This window comes from Silene latifolia, chromosome 11 (genome assembly GCF_048544455.1).
Source record: "Silene latifolia isolate original U9 population chromosome 11, ASM4854445v1, whole genome shotgun sequence".
Lineage (NCBI taxonomy): Eukaryota > Viridiplantae > Streptophyta > Magnoliopsida > Caryophyllales > Caryophyllaceae > Silene > Silene latifolia.
In genome coordinates this window covers 25,178,127-25,197,701 of record NC_133536.1, presented here as the reverse complement: position 1 = coordinate 25,197,701, position 19,575 = coordinate 25,178,127, and the positions used below count along the sequence as shown (strand labels likewise).

At 37.3% G+C, this 19,575-nt stretch overlaps 2 protein-coding genes across 2 annotated transcripts; one reads left to right on the top strand and one right to left on the bottom strand.

The window, feature by feature from the left end:
* Nucleotides 1-295: 295 nt before the first annotated feature.
* On the top strand, nucleotides 296-4,475 carry LOC141611423 (putative N-acetyltransferase HLS1). Its single transcript, XM_074429952.1, has 3 exons — nucleotides 296-556; nucleotides 883-1,022; nucleotides 3,535-4,475. The coding sequence occupies exons 1-3, from the start codon at nucleotides 314-316 to the stop codon at nucleotides 4,391-4,393; spliced, it is 1,242 nt and encodes a 413-aa protein (XP_074286053.1). The 5' UTR covers nucleotides 296-313; the 3' UTR covers nucleotides 4,394-4,475.
* Nucleotides 4,476-4,533: 58 nt separating this feature from the next.
* Nucleotides 4,534-11,417, bottom strand: LOC141611422 (protein LPA3). The gene is made up of 12 exons (XM_074429951.1): nucleotides 11,005-11,417; nucleotides 9,691-9,721; nucleotides 9,398-9,490; nucleotides 9,248-9,310; nucleotides 8,891-9,002; nucleotides 8,475-8,560; nucleotides 7,385-7,443; nucleotides 7,208-7,310; nucleotides 7,061-7,121; nucleotides 5,656-5,738; nucleotides 5,494-5,574; nucleotides 4,534-4,896 (listed from the first exon to the last, which is right to left on the bottom strand). The coding sequence occupies exons 1-12, from the start codon at nucleotides 11,313-11,315 to the stop codon at nucleotides 4,837-4,839; spliced, it is 1,143 nt and encodes a 380-aa protein (XP_074286052.1). The 5' UTR covers nucleotides 11,316-11,417; the 3' UTR covers nucleotides 4,534-4,836.
* Nucleotides 11,418-19,575: the final 8,158 nt, after the last annotated feature.

The following is a 19,575-nucleotide window of genomic DNA, read 5'->3' as shown; positions in this document are numbered from 1 at the left end:
AATTTATTCCACATGTCATTTAGTAATTGGCCCCTTTCCCCTTTTCTTGGTCTTTGTGCCAAAACCAAAGAACAACAAATGACCGGGACGGAGGGAGTACTTGTCTTACATATAGTGATACATTAGTGATATAATACTTAATCCGTCTTAAATTTAAGATAGATAATGTCGTTTTAAAAGAAAATTTGTACTCTCTTCATCTCCTACTTTTATATAAATAGTGGAGTTTGCACAAATGTCACTACCATAGAAGCTCATCAAACAAAAAACATACCTATAAGTTGAGTGCAAAAAATAAAAAGAAGGAATAATAATGTCAAGAATGTTAGTAGTAGTTCATGAAGAGTCATTAATTAACGAGAAAATCAAGAAAAATGATGAAAATAAAATATTATTAGTAAGAGAATATGATGAAGAGAAGGATAAGGAGAAGGTTGAGGAAATGGAGATACAAAGTGAGTTAGGACAACAAGATGGTAAATCATCTACTCTTGTTACTCATCTCTTGGGTGACCCTCTTGGTCGTATACGCCATTTCCCGTCTCGTATTATGATGGTAATAACCCTTTTTTAATATTTACTGTCCATAATAAAATACGGTTTTTTTAACAAGTGTTATCACTAAACATTCTCCTCACAGAATAATGTAAACGAGATTCATTGACTTGTGTTTATTGGAAAATGGTCGAGATGATAGTACTGTCTGTAGTTGTCGATATGAAAAATATTGTTTAATTTTCATGGAAAAATATTGAGAATCTAGTTACCATGTTAAATTTTTATAATTACATTTCATAGCTCCACCATTTTATATTTGTATACATTAAGTTTTAAGTTTAGTAAATTTGCATGGATGAAGCATAATATGAATAAATATTGTAGGTTGCAGAATATGAAGGAGAAATGGTAGGGGTAATACGATGTGGCATAAAAACCGTTACAAGAGGAAAGAAAATTGATGATCCTCCCATTTACGTCAAACTGGCTTATATTTTAGGCTTACGAGTTTCTCCCATGCATAGGTTTGTAGTCGAGCTTCTTCTCCTCATTTTCTTCTTCTAATGCAAAATACACTTGTTTAAGTAACACGGTTTTACGTAAAATTATTGTAAAACCATTTATTAATTATCAGAATAACCTTATAAAAAGTTGGTGCGAGATTTAAGTAACAGGTGATTTTACAATAAAATTTGGATAAACTGTCTTAAAAAAGATTGACTAATTTCTCATGAATATACATATTTTGATAATTTTACTAAAGGACAACAAAGGCCAAATTTGGTTCCCTACCATTAAATTTCATGTTCCAAAGGAGAACAAAGATATTTATTAGTAAAATAAGGGACAAAGATCATGCCTTTGTCTAACGTACTATACTAGTACTATGAAATAAGAAATGTGCCGTTTTATTTTCTACTCTTCGTTCCAGTCATTTTTTTTATCTTTTATAAATTTTTTAAAATGTATTTTAATTAAAAGTAAATAAATAATAAAAATAAAAATACTGTACGACTATCTTTATGTTAATTTGGTTAAAAGTAAGCAAAGTGAGGATACTCTATATGGACATAAAATTGTGAGCAACTAGTTAAGATCCTTTAGTCAGTCACTTGGACAAATTAAAGTTGACATGATTAGATTTCAATAGTTAAATCAAAGGCTTAAGGAGTTGCTATTCCTTTGTCATATAGACAAATATGCTTCTTTTTGTTACCTCTATTTTGTTATTACAAACCAAAAGACCTATCACATCATTGGTCACATGAAAATATCAATCTAGTTTTTATATATCTACTTCATTCTCTTTCAAAATAGAATATCGATAGGTTTATCGATATGATAAGTATTGTTTGTCGTACCAGCAAAGCTAGTTGATATCGACTAATACATGGACATTTGACAGATACACATGGAAAAATACAAGAGCTTTTCTATGTAATAATAATAATATTATTATTATTATTAAGGATGATGATGTCCTCTTGATCCAAAGAATAACCTAGATTAATTAGTACCTTTTATGTTAGAATTAAAACTGATCATGAAACTTTAACCATTAGTTTAAGTTTTTGATTAAGATGATTTATTAACATGGTATCAGAACTCACCGATCATAGAAATTCAACTATCAGTTTAAGCTTTTAAATCTCAAAACATAATTATAGGCTCTGATACCATGCTAAGAGACTATCTCAAACCGAAATTTACGTTGATGGTTAGAATCTCATTATTATCGGTTTATATTAACATTTTCATACAACCTAAATAATTGGGTAAATTATCAATAACTCCCTTTTAAAATACACTTTTTAAAATTAACTCCCTTTTTAAAAAAAATTTAAAAATTACACCCAGAATAATGCAAAAGTTTAAAAATTGCTACCAAACCCCTATTTTTACATTTTTATGACAAAAATACCCCTAAGTTTCTATTCTCATATAACGAATATGATGGTGGATTTTGGGTGGAGGATTGTGGTGGTTTACCGTGGAGTCCTTGAGTGGTAGAAAGGTGGGTAGAGTTGTAATGAAGTCGATAAACATATGAGAAATATATAAAAAAATGAGGGGCATTTTTGTCATAAAAATGCAAAAACATAGGTTAGGGAGCAATTTTTAAATTTTTGAAATATTTTGGGTGTAATTTTTAAACTTTTTTTTAAAAGGGGGTAAATTTTAAAAAACGTATTTTAAAAGGGAGTTTTTGATAATTTACTCTAAATAATTTGATCATGTTTATGAATATAAAAAAGAGACCTCAATTATAGATGATCTTAGTCACTATTTAGATATCCAAAAAGGTGGATTATGTGTCAGGATTATTAATATTTGGGCATAGAATCATGCATATTTTAATGATGAACGTAGTATGCTTAACGTATAATCCCACTTTAATCTTTATCATATATTCCGGAGTGCTATTCCGCGCCGTTTTACACAGAATGTCGCATTTTTTATTCAACATTTTGTATCTTACTTTTTATATTGCACTCATGACTCATTTGACCATGAATATGTACCATTCTCATCAAATGATCGTTTGATTGGATCGAACCCATCGAATATTACGCAGCCTTTCGCACAAAATATAATGGGTCATGTCTTGGCCGGTGAGATAGCCTTTCGAGTTTCGACTTAGATCACGAGTTTGAATCATCTCCCTTTCGTAATCATACAAACTGAGACGTGTTAGTAGGCTAAATCTATATAGATACTAGAAAATAAAATGTTTGAATCACGAGTTTGAATCGTCTTCCTTTTGCCAAAACATGGAATTCAGAACTCATCATGAACTCGAATGTTTACTGTTGCTGACTTCGAAAATGACTTGAAAGTAGCTGACTCCAAAAATGACCCGGAGACGAAATGACCTGAACCTAGCCTGATCTGACCTGAATTCTTGCAAATCCGGAATTAACCCAATCTAAACCCGGCCAAGTTGACCCGTTTGTCAGGTCTAGGTCAAATGGACCGACCATTCAGCCATATTCAAAACTTCTACGGAGTAATGTTCACGTTTAATTATTTGTACAGGCAAAAAGGTGTGGCTACAAAATTGGTGAAGAGAACAGAGGAATGGTGCAAAGAAAATGGAGCTCAATATGTTTATATGATGACAGATTGCTCGAATGAACCTTCAATCAACCTTTTCACCCGAAAATTCGATTACACTAAAGTTTGTACACCAACTGTACTAGGGCAACCGGTACATGCTCACAGAAAACCTATAACCTCCGGCACCACCATTATCCGAGTATCACCACAACTAGCAGAGTCCATGTATCGACATATTTTCCGCAACTCAGAATTCTTCCCAAAGGACATTGGTATGGTTTTGTCAAGCAAGCTCAATTTGGGCACTTTCATTGCGGTCCCTAGGGGATACCTACCGAAATGGGATCCTAAGAAGGAGCTCCCACCATGCTTCGCTATAATGAGTGTGTGGAACACAAAGGAAGTGTATCAATTAGAACTCAAGGGCGCGGCTAAACTAACGAAAGCTTTTTGTCTTGGAAGTCGGGTTTTGGATGCCCATATGCCTTGGCTTAGGGTTCCCTCGATCCCAAACGTGTTTAGTCCATTTGGGTTCTATTTCTTGTACGGCCTTCACATGGAAGGCAAAGGTTCCTTGAGTCTAATGAAGGGTCTATGCAACTTTGCACACAACATGGCTAGGAAAGATGTGGCTTGTGGTGCAGTTGTAGCCGAGGTGGCTCCGTGGGACCCAGTTTGTGAAGTCATTCCCCATTGGAAAAAATTCTCTTGGAATGAAGATTTGTGGTGCATGAAGAAGCTAGCTAAGGATGGGAGTGACGAGGAATCTGAGCCTTTGGATTGGGTTAGTTCTCGATCAACCTTACCCACTCTCTTCGTTGATCCACGGGATTTTTGACTCCCAAACCTCAATAATCAACCACCCTTTTCTTTTCTGTTGTAGCTTGAGCCAAACTATGGCTCTTCGATATAAATGTAAATATTGCGCTAAAAATGCAACCCAATTTAGATTAGGTTCTTGGCAAGAAACAAATACATGGTGATCAGCCAAAGGTAAAAATATAATGATGACGCGAAAGCGCTCAATCAAGGAGATAAACCTCAGTTTGTATATCTCGTAGTCGAGTCAGGTTATATTACAAATCACTGCAGAGTGCAGTAGAGTCCTATGAATGTCTAGAATGCTATAATTTGCTGTAAACTGTAAGGCCACTTGAAAATGAATAGTGGCGTACCTCCATTTGATCAGCAACCATGAAAAATTGCAGATAATCTTGAAATCTTTCACGTAATTTCTGCCCGATGCCATCACGAAAAATGAATTGAAGGTTTTGATTCTTTTCAACTTCTCCACTCTGAAGACACCTCTAATTCAGTATCCTCTTCCCACCAGGTAGCAGTCTGGATAGGAATAGGAAAATATTACAGCATGATTAATTACTACTCCAAGCATGGTACTATTAAATATAAACCGATACAAGACCTAATAAAACTGATACGATCTGAGTACCACGACCTGCACCCAAATAGGTGAACCCGAAAATGACTTCAAACCCAAATTAAACGGATCCGACTCAAATTTCGATGGGCAAATTGATCCTTACCCTCAATGACCCAATAATAATACCAGGAAGGACCAGAGTACCTGACCTAAATGCAAATATACCCCAAATGAGTCGTATGAGACCAAAACACGACCCATTTGCCTGGTCTAACCATCTACGACTGATATGTAAAATGGGTAGGTAAGAAAATAGGCGATATTTGGCCGTCGTACACAATATTTGAAATTCTGAATGTTACAATCAACCTTAGGCCGATACTAACCGAGTAACCGATACAATCATCCTACTAGACCAATATGACACATAAGATTGGCAAAAAACAAGCCACAATCGTTTGCAACGCAGTCCATACCACCGCATCATAGTACGCAAATGTATTTCGCAACCATTACATTGATCATGAGAATGCCGTACATGCTTAAAGAGAACAAACCTTGTAGCCTCGACGAAGGAATTCTAAGGAGCTTCCTTGTTCCTCTTGCAGTCCTAACACCCTCAGCAGTTCTTCCTTGGTCTGAAACATTGAAAATATCCTTTATGTGCCATGTCTTAAACCGTTCTGAAATAACGAACAAGCAGAATAAGAGGGGTTTACTTCGCCAAGGGTGAAACGAGTTGCACTTTCTGCCACGCAAGCATAGGAGCCATCTTGTTGCTTAAGCATCACTTGCCAAGGACCTGCAAAGGTAGTGTGGGCGGCTTTAGTTATCTTGCCTTTGCAATTAACGATCTGCAAGTCAAAGAGTTAAAGATGCCTCCGAACTCCAAAGGCATCAAATCCTCACAATTTTTTATTTAGTCAAAGAGAATCTCCTCAGTTTTTACCCTTCCAATCCCACCAGTTTCAAAAGAGGACTAAGCATAAAAAACTCTTGAGGATTTTGTTACTAACAAAAGCACCTCAAAGATACACATGAAAAGTAGTCAACCACAAAAGCAAAAACACACCTATTACAAAAAATAAGAATAAGAACTAAGAAACAGAAAAGGGGGAACAAAGGGGAAGCAGAAACAGCTCCTCCTCATATACGGGCTTTTTTGTTATGACAGCATCACGATTCATTTATCGTTGTACATTCCACCTCTAACTAATACATCCTTTGTTCCTGCTTCCGACAGGTTGTATACACTATACATATATATTCCAATATGTTTCATACACTTATCAGAAAAGTTAGACTGAAACCCAAAATGACCCTCAACCCACTTACACCACTTTTCAAATTCTTTTCAGAAATAGCAATACATAATGGCTCACAATCCCACATGCTATATTACTCAAACTCGTGTATGAGTGTCGGACACGGGTGTGGATCCAAGTGTCAGACTCGTCATGACTAATTTTTTTAGACACGGGGACCTTGTCTTAGAATAAGGATGCGTCTGCGGGGGCACGTCTCAAAGCGAAAATACACTTTAGAAACTTGAAATAATTAGAGTTTTTGAAAGTTAAAATGTAAAGTAATTCGACAAATAAGGCTTGAAATAATTAAATATCATACTAGATGCTTCATAAACATTCTTTGTCTCTATTTTTATCATCTAAGCCTCTTTTTTTAGCTTAGCTTTTCCAAGGGAAGTGTCAGATTGAGAAGTGTCGAGTGCAGATTCCATACCCATATCCATGTCGTGACCTGTCGTGCCGGACACGGGTATGTCTCTAAATAGAAGAGTCGAAGGAACATAGCCCATGTGTATTTGCTTTTCCTAAGAGTAAGACTTTTCTAGAAAAGAAAAATGTATACAACTTGTTGGGACATTGAGTACATAACTTGATCAAGATTAACCACACTGTTTTTTTTTTCTCGGATGCAGATTAAAAAGCGTGATGGAGGCAACATTTTCCAGAGTTTCAGATCAGAACATTTATGAGGTAGTTTGTTCTGGATGCGGTTAATTTCGGGTGTATTTTTTGCGTTCGGACTGGGTCGGTTTTGTGGGGTCAAATCCTGCTTATAGTGGAGTAAGGTGTTACATTTGAATCTAGTTTATGGGCTTACCAGGATATTGGCGAAACAGAGCTCCACTGTAATTCACGATATAAGGTGCCACAGGCACTGTCTTTCGTGCATCAAGGCAACAGAAGATAGGTTATTAAAAGATAACAATATTAGTTTGCTAGCAAAGGGGCTCTGAAAAAGAGGTACCTTAGAGTATTCTCTTGTTCGGATATAGAACACAGGAATGAACTGAGAGAGAAACCGGTATTGGAGATCCTTACTTGGGAAGCCTAAAAGGCCCAGGTCAGCACTGTAAAAAGCTCATTGTTCATTAGACAGCAAATCCATAACCACCAGCAAAGTAATGCAAGAATTAAACTATACCGCAATGTCTCAAGTTCAAGATTGAAGAGTAGAGTGGGAGTTGAAGACGCAAATGACTCCTGCATGTTGGAAAGAGATAAATTCAAAGATGTTCAAATTTCAGCTAAAGTAGTATCTTATAAAACCAAACAGTTCACTACAGTTGATGATTTTGTATTTTGATTGATAAAATAATTTTGTATTCTGATTGATAAAATAATGTTGTATGACCCGTTGCCATCCCAACTTGCAAGACTCTTAGACTCCCTCCTTTTAAAAATACTTTCCATATTCAAAATGGCATAAAATTTATAATTCATACTAGAAATACCAATACCAATTTAGCTCAGTACATTGCTATCAAAGTATCAATCAGACTTCAATGTCATATGGTTGCTAAAAAATCTAATATGACAGCAGACAGCCACTTTGGATCTCACGAAATGTACTGATTAGTTTCAAGTGAATGATATGCATTGGACATGGATAATTCTATAGTTGTGAGGGCTATATTACTTCCAGTCGGGTAAGTGCATGATGTGGTATGCGACACGGTGTCAGAATGTCCTACACAGATATTTTGTGAAGAAGTTGCATGCTTTTGGCCTACAATGAAGTTCTACTCATGAGTCATGACAGTATGTCGGAGAGCCGGACACATGACTTTCATCCAAAGTAAGTGTCCAAGTAACATAATCCGAGGAACGACTAAACTAAAATAAAAAAACATTTCCTTCAGCATTCAAACTCAGAACCAGTGAACAAACAGATTTGACATTTCAATATTACTAGGGCTGAAAATTGAGAAAATTATAGAACAAATTGAAGTAGAGTAAGAATCTAAATTATGGAACCAAATGCTACATCGGTGATTTGGTGTGCTTAGTTCTGTTGGTGCTGTATGATATCATGTTTTTTGCATGGATCATGCCACTGTGGGAAGAGAGAGCCTGTTCTAATAATCTAAATAGTAACTGGATACCAGAAACTGGATACAGATTATAGCATCCTATGCGTATGCAACATAATAAGTTACAGAAATCCAAGGAATAGCACATATGCAACAGAATCTATGTACAGAAGATAGAACGGAGAAATAGAGACATCGTACCACATACTTCTCAATAAGAGAGAGTTCTCGCGTGCTACAGTTAAGAAAGATGTAAAGTGATGGTGAATCATTAGATTCCCAGCGACCTGCAATTAAAATGTAAAATAGTATTGTTGTCAAATGCAGTTCAGACAACATCACGTCATCACAACAGCTAAAAAGACATGCACAACACGCTTCAAATATCCTACTTAAGGGCTTTAAAAAAAGAACTACTACTTAAAGAGCACTAGTGTAGACAACACATGAATGGAGCACCATTATTAGCTTAAACCAATGATAGTCTTATAGCAACCTCCAAGGCTCCCACTAAGTGAAACACAAGATGCATTCGACATGCAAAAACGTTACAAAGAAACTCATGAAAGGATAAAAAAAGTCCACAATTTCATTCAGGAATCGCGTGCAAAAGTTACCTTCATTTTCATCTTCAAAATCAAAATCCAATGTATTCCTTATAGATCGGAAGAAGGAAGAGACGGCACCACCAGGCACATCATCCAGCGAACCAACAGTAAGACCCTCAGTCTGAAAAAGATGCATAAGCATTTAGAAACTACTCTTATTAACATTTTAGTATACAATAGAATGGAACATTTTGCATAATAAAAAAAGAAAAAATGTAGGAGGAATCTGAAAGTGAAAGAATATTGTAAGATTAAAAAAAAAATGAACATCTCATGTCACTGTAAAAATCAGTTGCTGTAGATTTAAACCGGATATTAGTGAAAGTATAACAAGGTAAACTCAAGTCCAAGGATAGACATCATTACCGAGTCAAAAGCAGTCTTAAAAATTTGGCAGGCCCTGCGCTTTTCAGGCTTGTCCGGAAACACCTGATAATTGCCAATTCCCACTTGGAGAAATCAAAATCCATGTTCATGAAACATTGAAGCCAGAATATAAGGATAGTATCATCTTACAATGCGACATCTGAGTTGCATTTTGTCCTGAATTTTCCTAGCAACTGTCAATGCAAGCTGGATATTTGCATCGATGAAGTCATCTGAAGACCCCTTCACATATTTTGCAATTTGAGAAAATCATGTCTCTGTTTTAATAAGTCAGTCAACAACTCAATTTATGGTAATCGAGAAAACTGCCACACAGAACAAAAATACCAGACCATTTGAAGATAGCAGTTGTCTTTCACCGAATAACAAAGGATACTTTGTTTTAGGCCTAGATTCATGATAAACAAGCAAAGAGGAAATACCTTATAAGATGATATGTCGCTTGGTAGAGGCCTGTCATGGCAGCGACAACAACACAAATGTCAGGCAAGAAACACGTCATGAACCGCCAACAGAGAAGTAAAATTAGCTGAAACTGAACTAATCATTCAAATAAGTAGCTGAAAAAGCTAATCTTCCAGCAAGGAATTCGTTACCAAAACCTACGCGATTACAGTGTCTCCTACATAGATTGTTAAGCAGCATGATAGAATGCGCTCTAACCAATTCACACCCTAATTTTTCTACACTTCTTCCATTTTTGTTCCTGGACGTTCAAACTAATTCCACTTCGGTAACTCAAGGTTTCACGAATTCTACTTTATTGACAAACGATTTGAGTTATTCCCATTTTGGCGGCCTAAATGATAACGAAGTACACCAAACATTTGGTTACCAAAATCATGAACACCACCTCTCAACATTAGCTCTTTTTTCCCCTTTTACCAAACTGTAAATAATACGAGTAGTTCTTAAGGGTGTGTTTGGATAGCAAAAATGGAGGGAAAGGGAGGTGAGGGGGAAGGAGGGAAGGGAAAGGGAGGGGGAATGGGGTGTGGGTGTTTGGACACAATTTCCCTCAAAATCTTGCCTATTGTGGAGAGATTTTGATTAGGCTTGGAGGAGGGAAATTGAATCCCTCCAAATCACTCCCACTCCACCCTCATTTGCTATCTAAACAAGGAATTTTAAATCCCCCACTCTCCCTCCCTTTCCTTTCTCTCCAAATCCCTCAATCCAAACACACTCTAAAGGGAATAAGGACAAATTTGATACCGAGGGGAACACAAGTAATGAACACTACCTCTCAACAAGTTACCGACTAAGCGAGCTGACATTTGCATTAAATACACCCTAATGAAAATTCATAAATCATGCTCCCATAAGCCACAGTAAGCAGTATACAGTCATCCTAAAGAATATCTAACAGTGATATGCATGCCAGCCAAAACAAATGTTACTCCCTTGGTCTCATTTATTTGTTTACCTTTTTTATTTTTTGTAAGGAGTAATTTAATCAAAGGTAAACAAATGATTTGGACGGAGGGAGTAAGTAGCTAATTTCCGTAGCTAATTTCCATATAGGCACGAAGTTTAAATATTGACTTTGAGCATACAACATTTCATAATTGAATAACACTAGTACCCCAGTGGTGCCCAGCAAGTCTTGGTTGTGACGGTCACAAACCCTTTCCTTTTTAACATTATTTAAATCGAGTGTGAATCGTCACAAGTAAGAATTTGTGGTGCCTCAAAGGCTCCTGCAAATTAGAATAAATATTAGGGAAGGGAATTACGGGAAGTCGATTTCGAGACGTAATTTGCCATCCTGAAGAGCAAAAGCGAGAGAATTGGCAGCATCAGTGACAAGAACTTCATAAGATTTGGGTTTGTAGACAGCAACACCAGTCTTGGGATCATCAATACTAGTTGTAGTAGAAGGTGGGTCTTTTGTGGCACATTTGATTATTTTCAAAGAAGAAGAAGAAGAAGAAGTTGGGAAGGAGATTTTAAAGGGAGAGAGGGAAATGGGATGAATTGAAAGAGAAGGTGAGATGGAGTGTGAGGATGTGGAGAGTGTTGGTGTTGGGTGATAAGAGAGCGCCATGGATGATGATGATACACAGAACTTGGTTGAAGGAATGGAGGATGGAAGATAAGAGAGCTTCCTTCGAGTGGACACTGGACTGCTTTACTTGTGTACTTGTATGGGTGGATCATAGATGGTATATGGAGTGTTGTTATTAGACCCGACAAAATTGATCTGACTTGATTTTGATGAATTTAAACCCGAAGGTACGATCTCACGTATGTTCAAAACAAGCAAAAATGACTAGTCGGCTAAATAATTGTGTGCCACATACGTCTAGAGTTGTTGGTAGAACAGTGTGGTTAGATGTTTTACTGCCCATTGCTAACAATGCTTTATTGTTTGACATTTTGTTATTAATAAAATATACGGAAATTTTTCATGGTATCCTTGAACTTTGTCAGATTACACATGGTACCCCTCCTTTTAACTTTCTACATATGGTACCCCTGTGTTTACGTTTTTCTTTCCCAGAATGCCCCTAGTCAAACTTCCATCATCACTCCGTTACAACTCTGACTAATGACCCCTTTTTTTTGTTATTTAATACACTAATAATACATAACTCCTTATTTTATACAATAAACTAATCAATCAATCTATATCAATACTATATATTAATTCCAGAAACCAAGGGACTTTCATGTAATTAAAGAAAGTTATACAAATTAATTATACTATATAGTTTTAAATCACTAGCACCGTGTGATGGACCCGATTAAGGGATCTCAATGCAAATATTATATAATTTAGGTTAAAATTAAATTATATAGAAGCTTGGTAATTTTCCTATACATTTGTAAGAGACTAGAACATGGTGAATTTCCTTAAAATAAAATAATTAATTAAGATGGTCAATTTCCTTAAAATAAAATAATTAATTAAGATGATCAATTTCAAGGAGACTAAAAGAAAGAAGATGCTTGGTAATTTTCCTAAATATTTATAGAAGACTAGAAGATGGTCAATTTTCTTAAAATAAAATAATTAATTAGTATAAACTTGCACACTTATGGTATTAATTATTATCATCATAAAATTATAGATTAAATTTAAAATCTATGCAATTTTATTAAACTTTATAGTTTAGTAGATGTATAGAGATGTTAATTATTTAACATACAAAAATATAATATAAGTAGGTTATAAATAATTCAAGTTAGATTCCATAATATATAATGTTGCATAATTCTTTCGATTTGATTTAATGCATATATGTAATATATTTATATAAATATATAATCTTCTTAAAATTGCATGCCTAAGTAGTAAAAGTAATTTCGTCAGTAAAGAAAATAATTGTAGTAACATTGGATATATTTATATGGTAGTAATCACTCATTTGAATAGTTAAAGTAACAATATTATCAACGAGATTACTGAAAGTGGTAGAAATAACGGGAGTAGTGAAATAATCAATATCAATGCGGCAATAGTGAAAGTAACAACAAATTACAGCGGGAGTAGTGAAATTATCAATATTAATGCGACAGTAGTGACAATAACAATAATTACGGCGAAAGTAGTGAAAGTAACAATGATTACGGGCAAGTAGTAAAATGTTATTATTATTGTTTCATTAATAAGAGTAAAATATTAATAGCGGGAGTAGTGAATTTGTCTGAAAATTTATTTCATCGTAATTTTAGGATATATCATAGAAAAATATATTAATGATAAATTTATGGGTTATGTAACTTTAAGTAAATTTATTTAATGAAAAAAAAATTAATGATAAGTAGAGGTAGCCCGGGCGAAGCCGCGCACCAATACTAGTTTTAATAACTAAATCTCCAAACCACCCTTATCATCACCATCTTCAAAATCACCTCAAACATCCTCCTCTTTCACCCACCACCATACCAATCACCATCATAATCTTCATAGCTCGCACCACTTGTCATGCCTTCGACGACCACCACGCCGACGCCACCACACAGCCACCACCTTGCCGATGTCGGCAGACCAGTCCACAACGACCACTACCGCCTCTCTCCTCTTTCCCTCCTTTCTCATTCTGCACTCTTTCCACACGACAACACCGTGACTACCCCGTCACCACCAAAATCGACATCCACCGCACCACCGCACAATCTTCACCATCGCACACCCTTTTCGTATTTCTTCTTCCTTTTATCCTTTCTTCTTCCACCTACCCCACAACCCTTTGAATATCGCCACCACTCACGCATGCACCCCATCACCGACAGCGGCCGCCATTCCTTTATTAAAAAAATAGATTTGACGATTGTTGGTGGTTGGAGGGGGGAAGGTGGTTGACGGTGGAGCTGGTGGATAAAGGGCGATTGGTGATGTCGTCGTCTTTCTATTTTTTTTGGTGAAATTTTTTTCAGATCTGGTTTTTTTTTTGAGTGGTTGTGGTTGTTGTAACATTCCGTTTTGATGGTTGATCTTCTTTTGTGGATTGTCTTGGTATTGAGTGTTATTGAAGTGAGACAAGGTTGGCAACATTATATTGTGGTTATTCGATAATATTATGGAGTCAATATCGAGAGGATATGTTATCTAGTAAACGTGATTAGTGGATTTGGTGTTAGGTGTCCATGTTTTATGGGTTGGTACTCGACCGAGTATGGCCTACTCGGTCGAGTAAAGTGTGTTGGGTATTTTGTTTGGCTTCTGCCCAGGAATACTAGGCCGAGTATGGGTAATACTCGACCGAGTAGAGGATACTCGGCCGAGTATACCCTATACTCGACCGAGTATCCGGCCTGACGGGTATTATTTCCGCGGTTTTGGTTAAAATGATTAGAGGTTATATATAATCGTTCGTCAGTTTCTAAAATCATTTCTCCCCAAAAACATAAACTACGTTCATTCTCCTCTAATCATCTTCATCAATTCCAAGTCGAAGGTCGCCGATTGTGGGTTCTAGCATCTCATTTCGTGTCAATCGCCGTAGTAAGTGTCTTATCCTTCTTCATCTATTGTCATTCTTATAAGTTAACAAACCCTAATTTGGTCAATTTGAGGGTTTAGGGTTTTGGTCATCATATGTTGTTGATTATCGTTGTTGTAGGTGATGATGTGTTACTAGTTGTACATTTGTATGATTGATTGCAGCGTAGCAGATTGCGAAAAGTTAGGGTTTCCTACTCAGTTTTACTGTTAATTGTTATGGCATGATTATTTCATGATTATTAATAACTGCTGATCATCGGAGTATGGGCGTTGTTGTGACGGTGTTGGTGTGGAGAGGTTGTGATGTTTGTGATGCTTTGTGTGTTGTGATTGTGGTGGAGTCACTTGCGGGAGTGGCTTCACACCCTAGTTCGCCCTCCGTGGAACCCGCCACGGGGGGGGTGCACATGCACACAGGGACATGGATTTGTTTTAGTCGCTCGTTGATGAGCTGGACTTGGTGGGATCGGCTGCGGTCACCCATTGGCGGCGTGGATTACCTGTTGCGATGGGTAATCTGGCAGGGCTACACACTTCGGTGTGTAGTCGGTTACTATGTGAGATCGGGAGACCGGGGAGTGTGGATGATCAGCTGGTTACCGTGTTGTTTGCCTTACATTGATTAATATTGACCCCGTGTTGTTGTTTGTAAAACCTGCGGTGATCCATTCGGGGATGGTGATCAGACTTGACAGGTATTGCTATGGGTGAGCTTGGGACAGTCATGGGGGAATTGTCATCATCAGTCGTAGCACCACTGTTCGATTCGTAGTTATGATTTCTAGTTGTTAGACATTTATTTATATTTCGTTGGACCAGTTTGAGATTTGGTTTAGATGTAAACATTATTTGATTGGTACTTTAATAAATGTGCTTAGTTAAGACGTTTTTGATATTTACTAACCTCGGGTAACCGAGATGGTAACACACTTTCATGGTAGGGTGGTCCTGGTAAGGCACCTTGGTATGAGGGGGTGTTACAAAGTGGTATCAGAGCCGACGATTCCGGCACCTAAAACAAATGAACCCAATGAACCTAGGGAGTCTAAATAAAATGAACCCGGGGAGAGTTGTTTGGTGCTACCGCAAAGACTTGGGAGACGTCCCGGAGTCGCACTAAGGCCCTTACGATCTCAAGCCGGTCACATGGAGGGAAACTGTTGTATGTTTGAGTTATGTGTGTTTGATATCTATAGTTTGAATCTTGTGCATGGTTGGATTAAATGATGAAAGAAGTGGAATGTGATAGTTGTTGAAAGATGTATCGAGGATTGTTGATGTTAAACTTTGAGCATGAATATGTTGGCATGTTAAGTGTTGGAGCATGGTAAAATATGAAGGGTGAATTGTGAATTCGTATCTGATTGATATTGAGCCTGAAGAATGTGATCATGTTATCTGTTTAATACAATGTTGAGCATGAAGTATGGTAGTGGTACATGTGCATATGAACATGATGGTGTCAATGCTTGATTGTTGGTAGAAGCATGTGATTAAGGTCATGCGTCTATATATGTGAATGTCGTGTTTAATTTTAATGTGAGTATGATAAAATTTCAACTACGTACTGGTTTTTAGAGGTTTTGAATTGTTATTGTTGCCTTATGTATGTTCAAGTTGTTTTGACTTAGGAAACTTGATTTGTAGAAAGAACGATTACGGAAGGGTTGTCTTAAAACTGTCATAAGTCGAGTTCTAGAAATGATATTGCTGTAATTCTAAGTTGAGGTGATAGCTTGTATTCTTACGATTCTAACGATAGGCCACACGCCCAAAACGACCAAGTAACGAGTGAGATATGACTGTTTTACGAAAACTGGACGATGCTGAGAACTGTGTTGGTACTCGACCGAGTAAAGTAATACTCGACCGAGTAAGGGCTACTCGGCCGAGTATTCCCAATACTCGACCGAGTAATCCTCTGTGATAATTACGTTCGCTTTTGGAGTCGAAAACTCGGCCGAGTAATATAGTTACTCGACCGAGTACCCTGTACTCGGCCTAGTATGCCACGTACTCGACCGAGTACCTCAGTGAGCGGCCGTTTTGAGACGGTGGCTATGTTTTACCATAATTTTTAATCAGTGATTATGTTCTTACATTGTTTTGAGTCGTAGGGTATGTGTACATGTATGTTTTGGGTCTTAAAGTATTCTTTTATATATGCGACGGTCTTGATACGTAAGTTACCAAATGCTATGATAGGGAGAATGCCGGCTTATGAAGGGATATGTGTTGGATATAAAGGACATAAGTTATATGTGGTTGTGAACGATAGTGGAACAAGAAAAGAGTAGATTGATGGGCTAATTGAGGTAAAGAGCATGTTTTGTGAGATATGATGAGTAACATAATCGTGTGTTGAGTAATATAAAGTAAGTGTATAAGGGCAAGGGCGATGTAAGTGTAAAGAAACGTGAGAATGAAAGATTGAGATGAGGGATACGAATAGTGGCATATTGGGATGTGTAAGAGTTTATGGAGGGAGACAGTTAGGATTGAGTTGCTTAAGGATATATGTGATAAAAGTCGCTATAGAGAGATGGAAATGAATAGTGTATAGTGAGGTCAAGTTATGCCGCGATGAGTAGATAGTAGTTGATTTGGGAATTTGGAATATCACGAGGTGAGCCTAGTGTGTAATTCTTTAGGCAATTAACAGTATGAGATGAATTTTTGTTTCCTAGAGATACGGCAGGGAGATACGGCTTATTGAAGAGTAATCATTAGTGTGTAGACTTGATGGTAACAAGTACGAGTGAATAGTATGATGGGAGGAGATAAGTGATAAGAAATAAAGAGAAGATATCGATATGAATTACTGGAATTTGAGTTGTCGAGTAATAAGAAGGTAATCGGATTACTAAAGAGTTAGGTAGAGAGGGAAAGGAGATGAATTATTAATTGGTATTATTGAGTAAAAAGGGGGAAAGAGGGATGGAAGTAAGTTTAGAGAACGTTGACCGGAGTTAAGGAGCATGAAGGTAGGAAATTATGGATATGTACGATAGCCTCACTAGAGGGTGTGAGTTAATAGTTATATAGGAGAGTAGGACGACATGTTAGCTGTGAGTTTCGAGGTATTAAGGGAATAAGAGCTGGTAGAGTGTTTGCACGATCTGAGATTTTGGTGGAGAGTTAGGTAACGATATGATAAAGGAGATAATTGGGAATAATGTTGAGGTAGATTTTGTTGATGGATTGAATGTTCGCTATTTGGGATGATAACCAAAGAGAGGAAACGGATTGTTATATTAAGAAGTGATAGTAAGAGAGTAATCACGTGAAGGATGTTGGCGTCATAGTACTGTCACTAGTGGTTGAGGATGATGTTACTTTAGGGAAGTTAGTTGTTCTAATGAGGTAGATATTGTGGAGGTGATTAGTATGTTTGGGTGTGAGGGAGTATAATATGTGGACATATGAGGTGTTCGCTTGTAGTTGGGTACTGATGATATGTTAAATTTACGTTCTCCGGTGGTGATAACTGGGTGTAGGAGAGGATATGTTATGAAGGGCACTTGAGTTGAGTCCGGATGAGACATAGTCTTTGTCAAGTGGTAACTTACGTGATTAGGATTGGCTACTTAAACTCGATTATGGGTCCATGAGGTGTGTAAAGCTTTGTGTGAGGTCCTGGCCTCACGAGTAATGGTGTGGCATGATAGTTACGAGTCGTTATATGTGTGTTCCGCGTTATATGTTATACTTATATGTGTATGTATGATATCTGTAAGTAATGGTGTGAGGTTCCGGCCTCAAGAGTCATGGTATGGATAATATTCATAAGGTTGGTATTTGTGATCCCGTCTATTATGCTGCGTCGTGATCTAGTAGAGCAGTTTTAAGAAAGTCCTGTGGTCAAGGAAGTTGTGCTCAGTCAGTGTTATGAGATTGTAACAGTTGTGATGACTATCGGTATGGTTGTTGTCTCGAGTGGCGATCTGAGCACGGTAATTCGTGTGGTGATACGAGTATTTTCGTGGTGATACGAGTATTTTCGTGGTGTCATATAAACCGGTGTTTTGTTTCTTGATGTTTCTTACCAGTGTCGGTATGGGTATGGTTCTGTTGGTTTTTATAGAGTATGATATGAAAGAGAGTTGGGTATGGTTCTGTTGTTGTCATGGTATAGTAATAAGCTGTTAATGGGACACAGTTGTGAGAGGTTGTGGAGTACTTTTGATCTCGTTTAAGATGAGACGTTGGTGGACATAGTTGTGGCAAGAGAATTGCGGAGCATGTGTGGTATTGGACTGGAATTACGTGTGGTTTAACACCTTTTTCTTGGGACAACGAGTATGGAGTTTTGGGACTTAGCATCATGTCAAGTTAAGGGTGAGTTTTGTGGTAATAAAGGAAATGAACTTGAGAAGCTAATGTAGGTATGTGTAACACTTGAGGATTGTGAGATATGATTGTGGAGGTGAGTGTATATGTATCTAGAAGAATGTCGTTTGGTGGTAATGTAGAAGAGATGGAGTAGTGGTTATACTGAGGATTTTATGATATATGTTATGGGAGTACCGAATAATTGAGGCACGAGAACTGTTAAAGAAAGAGAGTCCTGGTCATAGGAATGGTTGTAGGTGTTGAGGTTATAGTGGGTGATCGTTGACATGCGGTGGTAATGAGGTTTATGGGAGGCATAGCAAAGGACCTAGTATTAGCGAGTTACGAGGACGTAACACTTATCTTAAGAGGGTAGGAGGAGACAAGAGAGTTGATGGTCATACGGTTGCAATTGGAAGTTTGAGTGTTGGTGTAGAGTAAATGATGGATTCGTGATGTGGTTGATTTTATTACAGGGCGGTGTTCGTAGTAGTATGATGTTAGGAGTGTGAGTAAACTTCGAGGACGAAGTTCGTTTTAAGGGTGGTAGAATGTAACATTCCGTTTTGATGGTTGATCTTCTTTTGTGGATTGTCTTGGTATTGAGTGCTATTGAGTGTTATTGAAGTAAGACAAGGTTGGCAACATTATATTGTGGTTATTCGATAATATTATGGAGTCAATATCGAGAGGATATGTTATATAGTAAGGGTGATTAGTGGAGTTGGTGTTAGGTGTCCATGTTTTATAGGCTGGTACTCGACCGAGTATGGCCTACTCGGCCGAGTAAAGTGTGTTGGGTATTTTGTTTGGCTTCTGCCCAGGAATACTCGGCCGAGTATGGGTAATACTCGACCGAGTAGAGGATACTCGGCCGAGTATACCCTATACTCGACCGAGTATCCGGCCTGACGGGTATTATTTCCGCGGTTTTTGTTAAAATGATTAGAGGTTATATATAATCATTCGTCAGTTTCTAAAATCATTTCTCCCCAAAAACATAAACTACGTTCATTCTCCTCTA

What these genes read in the sequence shown, in the direction of transcription:
- LOC141611423 (XM_074429952.1), top strand. Translation starts at nt 314, where the DNA reads ATGTCAAGAATGTTAGTAGTAGTTCATGAAGAGTCATTAATTAACGAG. An exon ending in TCCCGTCTCGTATTATGATG is followed by an intron (nt 557 to 882) that starts GTAATAACCCTT and finishes TAAATATTGTAG; the next exon opens with GTTGCAGAATATGAAGGAGA. An exon ending in CGAGTTTCTCCCATGCATAG is followed by an intron (nt 1,023 to 3,534) that starts GTTTGTAGTCGA and finishes TTATTTGTACAG; the next exon opens with GCAAAAAGGTGTGGCTACAA.
- LOC141611422 (XM_074429951.1), bottom strand. Translation starts at nt 11,315, where the DNA reads ATGGCGCTCTCTTATCACCCAACACCAACACTCTCCACATCCTCACAC. An exon ending in GAACAAGAGAATACTCTAAG is followed by an intron (nt 7,122 to 7,207) that starts GTACCTCTTTTT and finishes GATGCACGAAAG; the next exon opens with ACAGTGCCTGTGGCACCTTA. An exon ending in TCTGTTTCGCCAATATCCTG is followed by an intron (nt 5,739 to 7,060) that starts GTAAGCCCATAA and finishes CTACCTTTGCAG; the next exon opens with GTCCTTGGCAAGTGATGCTT.